A 12,500-nucleotide genomic window follows, 5' to 3' on the forward strand; every position below is an offset into this window, starting at 1 on the left:
AGTAGGAACAAAGTGTTTTCGTTAACTCCAGTGTGATTGGTAAACAACAACTGATAGCCGGTGAAATAAGAAACAGGGAAACGTCACTTATATTCTAATCAAGTAGCTCCCATAATGCTTTTATTCTGTTCTGCAGCCATGCCCAGTAGGAACAAAATCATTTCGGCAACTCCAGTGTGAAGAAATAGATCCCGAGTTCGAGGCCCACTACACCTCAGGTAATCAAAGTATTTATTACTGACAAATAGTTGTTTCTTTTCCCAGTCTAACATACACCATCACAAGAAATAAAAGGAACGAAATTAAACAAGTATACATGTGAAACTAGAATAAAAAATGGATTTCTGGAAAGCTACAAGGGAAAATAGCCTATTTTAGAACTATTCTTGCCATGTAATTAAAATTCATTCATTCATCCATGCATTCATTCATTCATTCATTCATTCATTCATTCATTCATTCATTCATTCATTCATTCATTCATTCATTCAATCATTCATTCATTCATTCATTCGTTCGTTGGTTCGCTCGCTCGCTCGTTCATTCATTCGCTCGTTCGTTCGTTGTTAGTTATTCATTCGTCCGTTAGTTTGTTCGTTCGTTCGTTCGTTCATTCATTCATTCATTCATTTATTCGTTCGTTCGTTTGTTTTTTCGTTCGTTGGTTCGTTGGTTCGTTGGTTCGTTGGTTCGTTGGTTCGTTGGTTCGTTGGTTCGTTGGTTCGTTCGTTCATTCTTTCATTCAGGAATTAGCCTGCGTAGCAAGCGTTTCCGTGCTGTTTCGGAGCAAAGAAAGACCGAGGAACGAGATTCTCGGTTTTGGCCGCGCGAGAAATGAAACGAGAGCCATTTTTCGCGCGGTCCTTGCTCGGAAACAGCACGGAAACGCTTGCTACGCAGGCTATTCAGGAATCGACTACTGACCTTGCCTGGATTTCTCGTACAAGCCCTGTAAATTAACGTTACCACACAGTTCACAGTTCACAGTTCACACTCGCTTTCAGCTTGGTGCTTATGATGTGCTACAAGCGTCTAACTGCCTTTCTTACGTGAAAAAAAAAGCCGGTGTAAAATAACACTAACACACTGTCCACAACCGTTTACAGAAAAGTGCTTATTGACATGCCGCAAGAAGCAAATAGCTTATCCTCAGAGGAAAAATGTCAAGGATGGCACGAGGTGTACTGGTGATCCTACAAACCGAAACGTGTGCATTCATGGACGATGCAAAGTAAGATGTCGTTGTGCTTCAATGGCTAGTTTGGTTGATCCTCACTTACATCGGGTTTCTCAACGTCTTCCTGTACACTGTACAAACCCTTTTTTGTTTTTTACAGCCTGTAGGCTGTGACAACGGGATAGAGTCTGGGATGAAACGAGATCGATGTGGAATCTGCGAAGGTGATAGTTCAGAATGCAAGTTCGTCCAAGAATTTTGGAATGAACGCTGCCCTGGATTTGGTAAGTTCATAGCTCCTCTTTTTTTAACTTGCCTTTGTTTACACTAATCGATTGCTGAAGACAAAGTTATGTAAGTTATGGACGCATTGAAAAAATTTTTATAAAATTATAGGTTCTTTCCTTTTTTAAAGAAATCACCACCAAGATCATTTCTTCAGAGTTGCTTTAGCCTAGACAGTGTATATAGCATAACCTTCCGAGGCAGCATATATATTATCCGATAAACTTTTCGATATCTTTGTTTAAAGCGGAGTTTCCCTGGCCTGACAACGTCTCATTTTGGTTTCTTTTCTTCTAGAACACAAAGAGTAGAGGAATATTCGTACTATTATATAAGCATAATACTCAGAATTATGCTCAAAATTACGCCCGCATAATGTGGATATCGCTAGTAGTGTGGATATTTCACCAAACAATTTTCAAGTAATGAGAGTAATTCCTACAGATAGAAGGGTACTATATAATACCCCATTCTATTTCTATGACGTTGTTTACGAGAGAGACTTCATCGAAAAAGTTCTAACGTGAAATAATTGTTTTCAGTTGATGTGAAATGAACCCACTTGCATTATATTGCTGTTCAATTCTTGTAGGTGGGAAAAGATATAGTATTAAAAATAACTGGAATGCCCTGACCAAGGCTTGCATGGAAAATTTTTTCCTGTGAATTGATCTCAAGCCTGATGATCCTTAATGGTTGCATTTATCTAACACCACTATCTGTAACTAGTAATATTTTCTTTTTTATATCAAGGCCCAGACAATGCATGTACCATTTTAGAAGTCCCCGTTGGCTCAACTTCAGTGTACGTAGAACAAGACACAGCGGACAAAAACCTTCTTGGCAAGTGTACTCTACCATCGTAAATTTCAGTTTTTGTCTGTGTTAAGCCCTGGCCAAATCTGCTCAACTCGGCAAATAACATTTGGATTCTAAATTGTTAAATTAAACTATCATCGAATCTTTGCTGTTTAAAGTAACATGTTGCATCAGGTTTTACAACACAGTGTTAAATGATGTTGAGGGGTTTTGACTACACTGATAATGAGTGAAGTTAGATCCGTATAACTTCCATTCAACATGGCTCAACAAATGATGAGGTAAAAGAGGAATGCATTACTAATGAGCAAGAAACTATGAGACAATCTTTATGCGACATTTCTCCGCTTGTTTTTATATGGTTTTTGTTTTTTCAAAAAGGCATTTCATTTTAATGGAATAGTACATAAGTGGAGAATTGAGAGGTTGGTTTGAAGAACAACAGAGATGGTAATTAATCTGGATGAAGATTCACAAATGGTACAGGACTTCAACTGACACTTACACTGTGGGGAGTTTGGACTGGGGTACAACAGAGACAGTCCCTTCTCTACACTAAAGTTCTATACCATTAATTAAAATATTATTAATCCATCATTATTGGCGTCTAATATGAACACCCGTTTACACTGAACCTTTAGGCGTCAAGAATAAAGAGGGTAAATATTTGATCAACATCCCCTCTTGGAGCCGAACGGTCTTTGCAGCAGGGACTAAGATTCACTATTACCACGAGGAGAGCAATGATATTAACAAGGTCCACATCCCGGGGCCAACCACAGAAAGACTTACTATAGTGGTAGGCGATGTTATTGGTTTTATAATTTGTTGTAGTTGTTGTTTTCTCGTGTTTTTGGTGTATTTTTTCTTTCGTTATTTGTTTGTTTGTTTGTTTGTTTGTTTTGGCCTGTCCGTCAAAATATGATTGACACAAGGCACATTTTAGGCAACGTTTGGTGGCTCAGTTTTCCTTGGCAGATGGTCGAAAGTAACGACCTCAAAAGTCCATGTGAGCAGATGCCCTGCTCATTCTAGCTAGTCTAAGATTCTTGTAGAGTCTTCAGTCTTGACACTGATTGACCCGACTGATCAGTTGCGCCGTGTTGTATCGTTTTCTTGATGTGATTTAACAGTTTTTAGTTCATTTTTTCACTAGACACTCTTCTTTATCATGATTTGTTCATTCTCAGACAATTAGTGTACCACTGGTGCTAAACAAATTTCTTAAAACTGGGTTTCATTTGATCAGTGGTATAAGGCTTCCTCATTGTGGTGCCGTGTTACACAAAAGGTTTAGAGACTGTGAGACTGTTGAAGCAATCAAATAAACGAATAGACGGAAAGCGATCAATATAGACTATTGAAAAAAAGAACAACATACAAGGTTAAAAATGATGATAACAGATTTAGTAGTTAGTATAGATATTTTTTTAAGGCTAGATTTAAAGGAGGAAAAAGTTTAAGTTTCCGTGTACTTTAAGAGAGTTAACACCGAGTTGAGTTCAAACTTAGTGGCTGTATGCTAGTAAACAGCGGCGGTGGAATGCCTCATTTATGATCACTGACAATAACAATAATTCAGGGGGAAGTTTCTTAATCAATCGTTTAAAATTGTCCAACGAACTGTTCATTCTCATTTCGTTGCCAAGCTTGTTCCAGAGTACAGAGCTCATGTATTGGATAGACTTCTTAACCATATCTGTCTTAGGTATTGGAATATTTAAACATAGTTGTTTTCTTAAACCATACCTAGTCTCGTGTTTTACCAATGAGTCTTTAAGAAGGCCAGGCATAAGTTCATAGTAACATAGGCCAGAAAAAGTAGTCGCTGAAAATAAATATATCGTAAAGGCTTCCCTTTTACAGTGTTTAAAACTACTTCAGTTGGCATACACCAATCAAGGCGAGATATAATTCTAGTGGCTCTTACGACAACGCCGTTCCCACGGTCTCTCCTCTTCCCGACAAGAGGAGAGACCGTGGGAATGGGGTTGGATCACTGAGGTCACTGTCTTCTTCGTGTACATTCAGTTTTCTAACATCGATCTTTCAGTTTGTTCCTGGATATCCCAAGACAGGAGTGTGGTACAAACTGTACGATCCAACTCTATCTTCTACTGTGGGAGTCCAACATGTTCAGTGGAAAGTAACAGCCTGGGGACCATGTTCAAGAAAATGTGCAAAAGGTACTTAAACAAAGTCACTTTAGTGGCGCGTAGCGGTCAGAAAACTCGCTTCCCATCATTGGGTCTTATGCGCTTGTTAGAATTCCGTGGTGTGGAAGCTCTCGTTAGCTTGTAATTGTCTTAGTTGTGTAGCGGCTGCTATTGTTTTTAGGATTGGTGGTGTTGTTCTGTTGTTTGTTCTGTTGCTTTCTAGAAGGGTTGCAAGTCAATCATTTGAGACCTTATGAGAGCTGCTCCATTGCTGGTTATTTCTTACTATTTTTTTCCGTTTTGGATGTTTTCATTTTAGAGGTTTCCTTTCTCTCTAAAACCCAAAATTTCAGTTGTTCTTTACATGGAGGAGCCGCAGCGATACACCGTCCGCGGTTTTGCAGGGTGAAAGCGTTACTTAAAAGAGTATGTTTCAGAATGGAAAATATTTTGACACTTCAGAGCAGATGTTCTTTGAAAAAAACTGGACGACGATCTCCCTGTTCCTCTACTTACTATAGCCTCGATTACAGCTAGACAAACGTGAAATTGGAGACCTTAAGGGGTACAGATCTAGGGGAGATTCTTTCCGCAAAAAACGTCAGAATCTCCACCAGTGACCAATGGGATATTTAGGAAAGGAGATATTCAAAACAATAAAAATATTTCGATACGTTTAAGGCTTTATGTTTTTCTTTGTTAATGGCATTTTAGGTAAGCAAAGGCGAACAGTGGAATGTACCAGAATCGATGATGGTTCCTACATTAGAGAAGGCCTGTGTTTGAAGAAGTCGAGAAAGCCGGCAGCTGAACGTTTCTGTAACACTCATGCTTGTCAGCCAGAGTAAGCAAATCCTTGTTTCATTCAACCTTAGATATATAGGACACTCTCGTCAACTTAGATGCTCATTATCAGAGAAAACCTGTTTGAGAACTCGTCAAAGGTTGATACATCATCTTAATATATGTCTTAATGTATGCTTAGTTGCGTCTCCAGTCAGTTTAATTTGGAAGAAAAATATTTCGAACCTACGTTTCACAAGAGACGCACAACTTCCCTTACTAATTAGATGTCAGATGTAAGCCAATTGTGCCTTCAAGTCGCATGCAGGTTGTGTTTTTCGTTGTCGGTGTCTCTTACATGTTATGGCTTCCTGTACAATTTTGTTACGTTGTTTGCTTGGTTGTGATTGGTCAGAGTGATAACTGCGATACTAGTTTGATGTCTTCTTTAAAACCACTCTCTTTCAGCTAATATTTAACCCATCGCGCACCAATCAATATATAAACGAAGTTTCATTTTAATTAACGATTATAAAATACGAAAAAAAAAAACGTTTACTAAAACTTGAAAAAGCATTGTTGAGCTAGTAAAAAGCCTTGAAAGTAAGTTTATTACAGGTTCATTAAATACTTTTGTGCCCTTGTCAGGTGGTTTCAGTCTGATTGGAGTCCTTGCTCTAGAACATGTGGTAAAGGAATACAAAGGCGACAGATCTTTTGCCGGCGGAGGATTTCTATGTTCAAGTTCCAAAAACTCTCTGATTCGTCATGCAGTGGAGAGAAGCCTGCTGGCCCGACACAAAGAAGCTGTAACGAAATCATATGTCCAGCAGAGTGGAAACCAACCGCCTGGTCTAAGGTAGGAGATCTGGATGGAGAGGAGAAAGGTAGAAATAACCTCGAAAATAACTACTTTCTCCCGTACTCCTTCTCAATAGTATTTCAGTCATGATAATGATTGTACTTTGCTGCAACGATATTCAAAGAACTCAGATGAGCTAACTTGATTGTGACTTCTTTTGTTCACCTATGGTCGTCTTCGAAGAAGGAATAAGGAATAAAAGAGCGGAAATGGACATCATACAACTAGGTTTCAATAGCATGGGGTTGGGATCACCAGTTTTTTCAAGGACTGTGTATAACGAATCATGTCATCGGGACCCAAAATGTCTTGTTTTGTGATCAGAGTAGAGACATTTCGATAGTATGTGTGGTTTTTTCTCATATAAATAGTCAGGTAAAACCAAATGAGTCATTTTTTTGGATTTTACAATGAAGGTAGTCCGCGTGATCTCACAGTATAGTCGGTAGGGGAACATGAATTGAACAACGTAATCTAAAAGCCTCAAAACCGCCATCTTCGCACAACGCCGATTAGGGTGAAAAAAAGGACTTATTTTTAAATCGAGTGGTAAAAGTACAAGACATGGAGAATTCCATTTTTCATGCTTGACCACTTCCCAAACCTCTCTTGGTCCCCCTACACAATAAAGATATTTTGAACAGCAGAAGATTCAAGGGAAAGATTGATGGTCTTCCCCCTCTATCGTGATACTGAAGTTCAGCCAATCAAGAGACTCACTTTTACAGCACTTTTACTTACTATCTAAAGATCTTCTCCCTTAAAAGATCCTTCATTTCATCTTGAACATAGATTATCAAAAGTAGGATACACGTTTAAATCAGTCTCAGTTCTTCTTCTGTTTTTACTTTCCTAGTGTTCGTCGACATGTGTTGGAGGTGTAAAGAAACGAAACCTGTTTTGCAAGCGACGCAATGACCTGGGAAGAACTGTTTTAGCTCCTGAAATTCATTGTTACCATGCTCCTAAGCCACAAACCACAATAGACTGTAACACTGATGTGCCTTGCCCCAGTAAGATATCCAGTATTTCTATTCTTGTTTTTAGTATTTTTAACTACATGTTTGCGAGATTTCCGATGGAAATACAATATATTGATTTTGTGCTTTTACAAAATTCTCAGGATCCATTAAGTGTAAAGTAATATCCCATCAATACCTCTCACTAACCGAGTTCCAGGTCCGTACTGTAAGTTACGGACCGAGTTTTTTCCCGTTGATTTATGGTCCAATCGCGAAGGGCGCAGGCATAAATCAACGGGAAAAACGAGGATACCTAACTTAAAGTACGGACCGGGAAAACGAGGTTAGTAAGATATTTGTTATCTCTCTGAGGTTAATAGGGCGTGCGGAAAATGAACAAGTTTCAAATTTAGCGGGCCGTAAGGTGAAATACGGCCCGCAAAATTGACCAATCACACCACGCATACTAACTGAGAGATATAACAAAGGGAAATAGTGATCCTATTTTGAGATTCCTGTTTCTACAACTTCCCCCTACTGAATTCAGACTCGGATCATATAACGGTTATACAGTACACGCAAACTTGTCGCTACGTGAGAAGACATTTTTGATGTGCTATTTCTTAAACTCTTTAATAATTCAAAAACCAAAGACAAAGGAAATCATGCACAGTGACGTGTTTGGATATCTGATGAAAAACTCCTCATTTTTAAATCGTTAATTTCCCCTTCAAAATCAGTTTGTTTGAGAAGTTATATCAAACACTCCTCACAGTGTTTCATCACAATATCAAAAACCTCGAAGTTCGTCAAAAATACTCCGCTACGCGTTGTATTTTCAAGAACTCTCTTCTCGGTGTTTGATATGTGATGAAACACTGTGTGTCGTGTTTGATATATTACTTCTCAAACCATTAATAATTCTTGCAGAAATTCAAAACAAAAGTTCACCAAATCTTATGACAATTCAGATCACATATTCAAGCCTCCTTTACGGTAGTAATTTTCTTTTTTTTTTTTCCTTCGCGAGTTTAATATTAACGAGCTGAAAAAACTATTTCAGCGTTGGCACCAGTGGAGAGGTACAAAGGACTTGGGTGTTTTAAGGACGACCAATGGGCACACGCCGTCCCGAATCTTGTCAAGAACTTTAGGTCAAGCATTGACTGGTCAAATATGACCAAGACCATCAATAAGTGCACAGATTATGTCGAAAAGAATTATCCTAGAAACAAAGTGTTTGCGCTTCAATTCTACGGGGAGTGCTGGACCGGAAGTCAGGCAGAATACACATACGATACATATGGATCATCTAGTAACTGCTGGGAAAAAGTTGGAAGAGAACTCACAAATTACGTCTATTCGTTTGATTAAGGTAAGTATTGTTGTTTTGGCCTTAAGCTTTACCTTGGCTTTTTTTTTAAAGCGTGGAAATCTTTACGTGCTTGCTTTGCTCTACTAAAATTAAAATTATTCTGTGATCGTACAATACAAAGCTCGCGCCACTTTCTCAAACTGTTAGACCTGGACATACAGTCACTTGCTTGCACTTAGTACATGAATTTTGTTAACTGTGTTGTTTGCGTCTGTTATGTCAGTGCAGGTGGGTACCCTGTGCTATACTATCCTGTCAACCTGGCCACAGATAGGATACCTTTAAACAATTATTCCACGAGTGGATACGATTATTATTAAGAGGGGCGAGTTGGTTATAATCATCTCATATCCAGTGTTGTAATTGCAAAATGCTGAAGTAGATTGTAAAAAAGACAAATTTATACAGTAGCTGTCCCTCCCACTATTACTCAAGGGGTAATACCCTTCACGCAAAGAACTATATTCGATACATTTTCGAATTGCGTACAGTTTTTTAAAGGGACATTGTCAAGGCGCTCAAATATTTGCTCAAAAAATTTCAAATATTTGCCCAAAACTGCTCAAATATTTGACAAAGAATTTTTTTTCTAAAATGAAATTGCTGTTAGAGTGCCAGGAAGAAAATATTAACGGATTTCAACGAGGAAGAACAAACAATGATCAGGTTTTTAGCGACTTCTCTACAATACACAAGATGAACTTGAAGAAATTGGCCAATTTTTTCAAGTTGCAATCCATTTCCATCGTAGCCATGAGCAGCCAAACATGATTATTACTCGTTTCCGTGCGCTAGTGGGGTTATTATTAACAAACCTGAACCATTATTTTGACTATTTCGTCGATTGAAATACGTTTTACGGCTGTTCAAAAATAGGTGACACTGCCCTTTAGCATAAAGATCGCATCAAACTCTTCCTTTTTTGGGAGATACAATACAGTAATTATCTTACTACAAGGATAACATGATGTCTGCGCGATTGCGAACCACGAAAATCGAACAGGGTGTAGATTCCATTCTTAACTGAAATTTGTATCAGTACTCAATGTCCAGAAGGGGGACTCAGATATGTTAATGACGGGAAGGTGCGAATAAGGCCAGTTTTTAGACTAAAAAAAATTAGAGTCTTATTAGACAAAAAGCGGTTCAAAGTCTAATAGCCCAGAACCTAACTCAAAACACAAACATCCTTCAGTTCACCATATAGAAAACTGAAAAAATGATCCTAAAATCTTTTAGTCTGAAAGAAATCCACCACAAAATTTTAAATCACAGAAAGCTATCCAACCGCTAATTTCAAAGCCATTTAATGTCTTTAGATCTTCCGTCACTAATAGCTCTGTGGGACGTTAAAGAACCCACTCACTCTTCGCAAAGAGTAGGGGACGTAGTTCCCGGTGTTGTTGTCTGGTCTTTGTGCGTATATTTCGTATATCCCGGGTCCGCAGTAATTGGCCTTAGCTGTTGCGGTATCCCTGTCCATATTGGACAAAGCTAAATAAATAATATACTTGTTCCCCCCATCCCCCCCTGCGTCGAATTCACTACCAGTACTACCTATATACGACTTATAACTTTGGCATTTATTGCAGGTCCGTCAGAAAGTCGTCCCTGAAAATGTGAAAGTGGCGTATCGAGTACAGGATTATGTATCACTAAAAGCACCAATAAAGAGCTGTTGTGTGAAATTCAGTTGATGTTTCATTTTTAGTTAGCCCGTTTTTATCACGTGCATCTAAAATACGCGACTTACCAACTCAATTACTGATTTGATAGTTGAGTGACCTTGTTCCTAGTTTAGTTCTTATTATGCAAGAACATTTATGTAATGACCCTATTTGTTGCTCATCAATGTCACGTGCTTAAATAAAGCTTCTTTACTTGCTTACTCACTTAAGTCGTACGAGACAGCTGCTGTTTGAACGATTATGCCAACCTAGTTCCCAGGGTCTTTTCCCTTGTGCCCAATTTACAGGCGAAAAGTACTGGGAACGAGTTTGAGATTATACACTTCATCTACAGAATGCCGCGGAAAAAGCTTGAAGCATAATAATAACGATAAAATAATTACTTCATTTAAAACAGTGATGGACCCACACCTTCAGGAACGTGAAGGGCCCACTCTCAAAAACTCGATTTGCTTGTCCTTCGTGAAAGGAAATCTCTGCGCCTCGCTTTTAGTCTAGGAAATATCGGGGGGTGGGGGTGGGGTGACCCTCTACTAGATCCACCGCCTTCAGAGCTACACGTCAGTTTCTCTATCGACAATAAGTTGTAATCTGGCTCTACTTTCATCACCTTGTTCTGTTCTACGGCTCGTCTTCAATAATAGCGGAGTTACGAAAGCAACGCAATTCCCTAACTTAAAGACAAATCCAGTGTACAGGAATGCCGCGTAATAACTTTGAAAACTGTCGTAGATCCAACCAACGATAGGCGGTCCTGCACTTCTCGTAAACGACATCACAAAAAACGACATTTCCAGACCGTGCGCAAATTTGTCTGCCCCCACAATGTCCCTGATCAACACCGGATTTAACGCTATGTAACAGCCCTCGAAAACCCAAAAGCGATTGCATAAACCACCAGCCATTTGTAGGAAGTCACCATGGTGACCAACGTCGAGGACACGCTGATTCCTAATAAACCGGTTTGCCATACGTAAAACCTGTTGCACTGTTTACAGTCCGCTATTCTACCAAAGATTAGGCGTCCTACTCCGGAACCAATCGCTAAGTAGCTAATGAGCAGTGCTGCCTCTGTTGGTTGAGCTCCGCTGTCCTCTGCCAACCTGACCTGATAAGAAACAACACAAGTTAACTTGGGGGATTTTCAAGGTGAGAGAGTAAAACAAAATTAAACGAAGACGCTGCCGGTATTCACAAGCAAAGCAAAAGCAATTGAAAATACAAGGCCGTGTATTATTTTGCACGTATGATTAGTAAACTACACTAATCTTCCAAGATGAAGGACAAGTCATATGCAGTTTGTCCGCTTGCGTTGGTGAAAGTGTTTGCAATGTTGTCGCGCGAAATGCACTCGCGAAAGCCAATCGCAAGATAAAGACAGTTTCCTCTTTAGCCTGGTGTTGGTGGTGATGGGAATTTATTTTCTATCAGTAAACAATGAACTAACCAGATGAACGTAAGGCACCAGATATCCCAGCATCACGAAAACCAAAGCAGTCATATAAACGAGAAACACCCTATTCTTGCAAACTGTCCAATCGAAGAATTTGATCCCCTCCTCAGTTCTTTGTGAAGGAATATCAGCGCCCTTTGCGGGGCTAAAAGTCGCCGCGCATGCAAAAAGGAGCACATGAACTGCGCCAAGAATCCTGAATGACCACGAAAGTCCAAATCTGTTGAACAGCCATTGTGTACCAGGACTTAACGTTAAAGTCCCGACAGAGCTACCACAAGTGATGATACCAGTGGCTAGGGACAGTCGCGTTTTGAAGTGCTGTGATATAATGATAAACGTAGGAAAATAACACAGAGACAGGCCCAAGCCCCAAATAACCCCGTGCGTTAAGTACAAATAGTAGAGGCTGGTATAGAAGGAGGACAGGACCATTCCCAGGATGCACGTCAGAGCACCTATGATTGTCGACGCGCGGCAACCATATCGCTGGCTCAAGGAAGTGCTCAGTGGAGCGGTGAAGTACACAATTGAAGCGGGTAGAGAACCAACCCAAGCTGTTGAAATAAAAGATGAAAGTTGGCTGACTGTGCGAGGAAGGGGGAAAGAGGGGAGGGGGGGGAGTGCCCGCGCTGATTCCAAGCATTCCAATCTTTTATTAAACATCAAAGTAAAAGCCATCAAGCTTCGTGGCTAAATTCGTATGTTTTGATGTTTCCAGAGGAGCCATATTTTTTCGGGTACGTCTTTTGGAAATTTAATTTCAAATCAAGAATTTTACGCTTATTTCGTGTTAGCCTTTACAATTTGATATTACATCAAAACAAGAGCACAGGCAGCTAAAACGACGGATATCTGGCTCGAACGTTTTGCCAAAATTTTTATAACTACAACACTAACCCAGATATCTGGCTCGAAAGTTTTGCCAAAATTGTTATGA

General features: G+C 39.5%; 1 protein-coding gene and 1 pseudogene across 2 annotated transcripts in view; one reads left to right on the top strand and one right to left on the bottom strand.

The window, feature by feature from the left end:
• Window positions 1–10,150, top strand: part of LOC146468424 (A disintegrin and metalloproteinase with thrombospondin motifs 6-like) — a 26,065-nt gene extending 15,915 nt beyond the window's left edge. Inside the window, exons 17-27 of the mRNA XM_085124600.1 lie at window positions 137–218; window positions 1,107–1,231; window positions 1,338–1,461; window positions 2,216–2,305; window positions 2,923–3,080; window positions 4,335–4,467; window positions 5,152–5,281; window positions 5,869–6,079; window positions 6,939–7,095; window positions 8,108–8,419; window positions 10,012–10,150. Of these exons, the coding sequence (XP_084980726.1) occupies window positions 137–218; window positions 1,107–1,231; window positions 1,338–1,461; window positions 2,216–2,305; window positions 2,923–3,080; window positions 4,335–4,467; window positions 5,152–5,281; window positions 5,869–6,079; window positions 6,939–7,095; window positions 8,108–8,418 (1,521 nt within the window). The 3' untranslated portion in view covers window position 8,419; window positions 10,012–10,150. The remainder of the gene's footprint in view (window positions 1–136; window positions 219–1,106; window positions 1,232–1,337; window positions 1,462–2,215; window positions 2,306–2,922; window positions 3,081–4,334; window positions 4,468–5,151; window positions 5,282–5,868; window positions 6,080–6,938; window positions 7,096–8,107; window positions 8,420–10,011) is intronic.
• Window positions 10,151–10,556: 406 nt separating this feature from the next.
• LOC146468425 (monocarboxylate transporter 10-like) overlaps window positions 10,557–12,500 on the bottom strand; it is a 9,204-nt pseudogene continuing 7,260 nt past the window's right edge. The window contains exons 2-3 of the transcript XR_014867506.1: window positions 11,555–12,117; window positions 10,557–11,215 (exon numbers count right to left, since the gene is read on the bottom strand). The product of XR_014867506.1 is annotated as a monocarboxylate transporter 10-like (transcript). The remainder of the gene's footprint in view (window positions 11,216–11,554; window positions 12,118–12,500) is intronic.

This window comes from Pavona decussata, unplaced genomic scaffold (assembly GCF_977016875.1).
Source record: "Pavona decussata unplaced genomic scaffold, jaPavDecu1.1 SCAFFOLD_131, whole genome shotgun sequence".
NCBI lineage: Eukaryota > Metazoa > Cnidaria > Anthozoa > Scleractinia > Agariciidae > Pavona > Pavona decussata.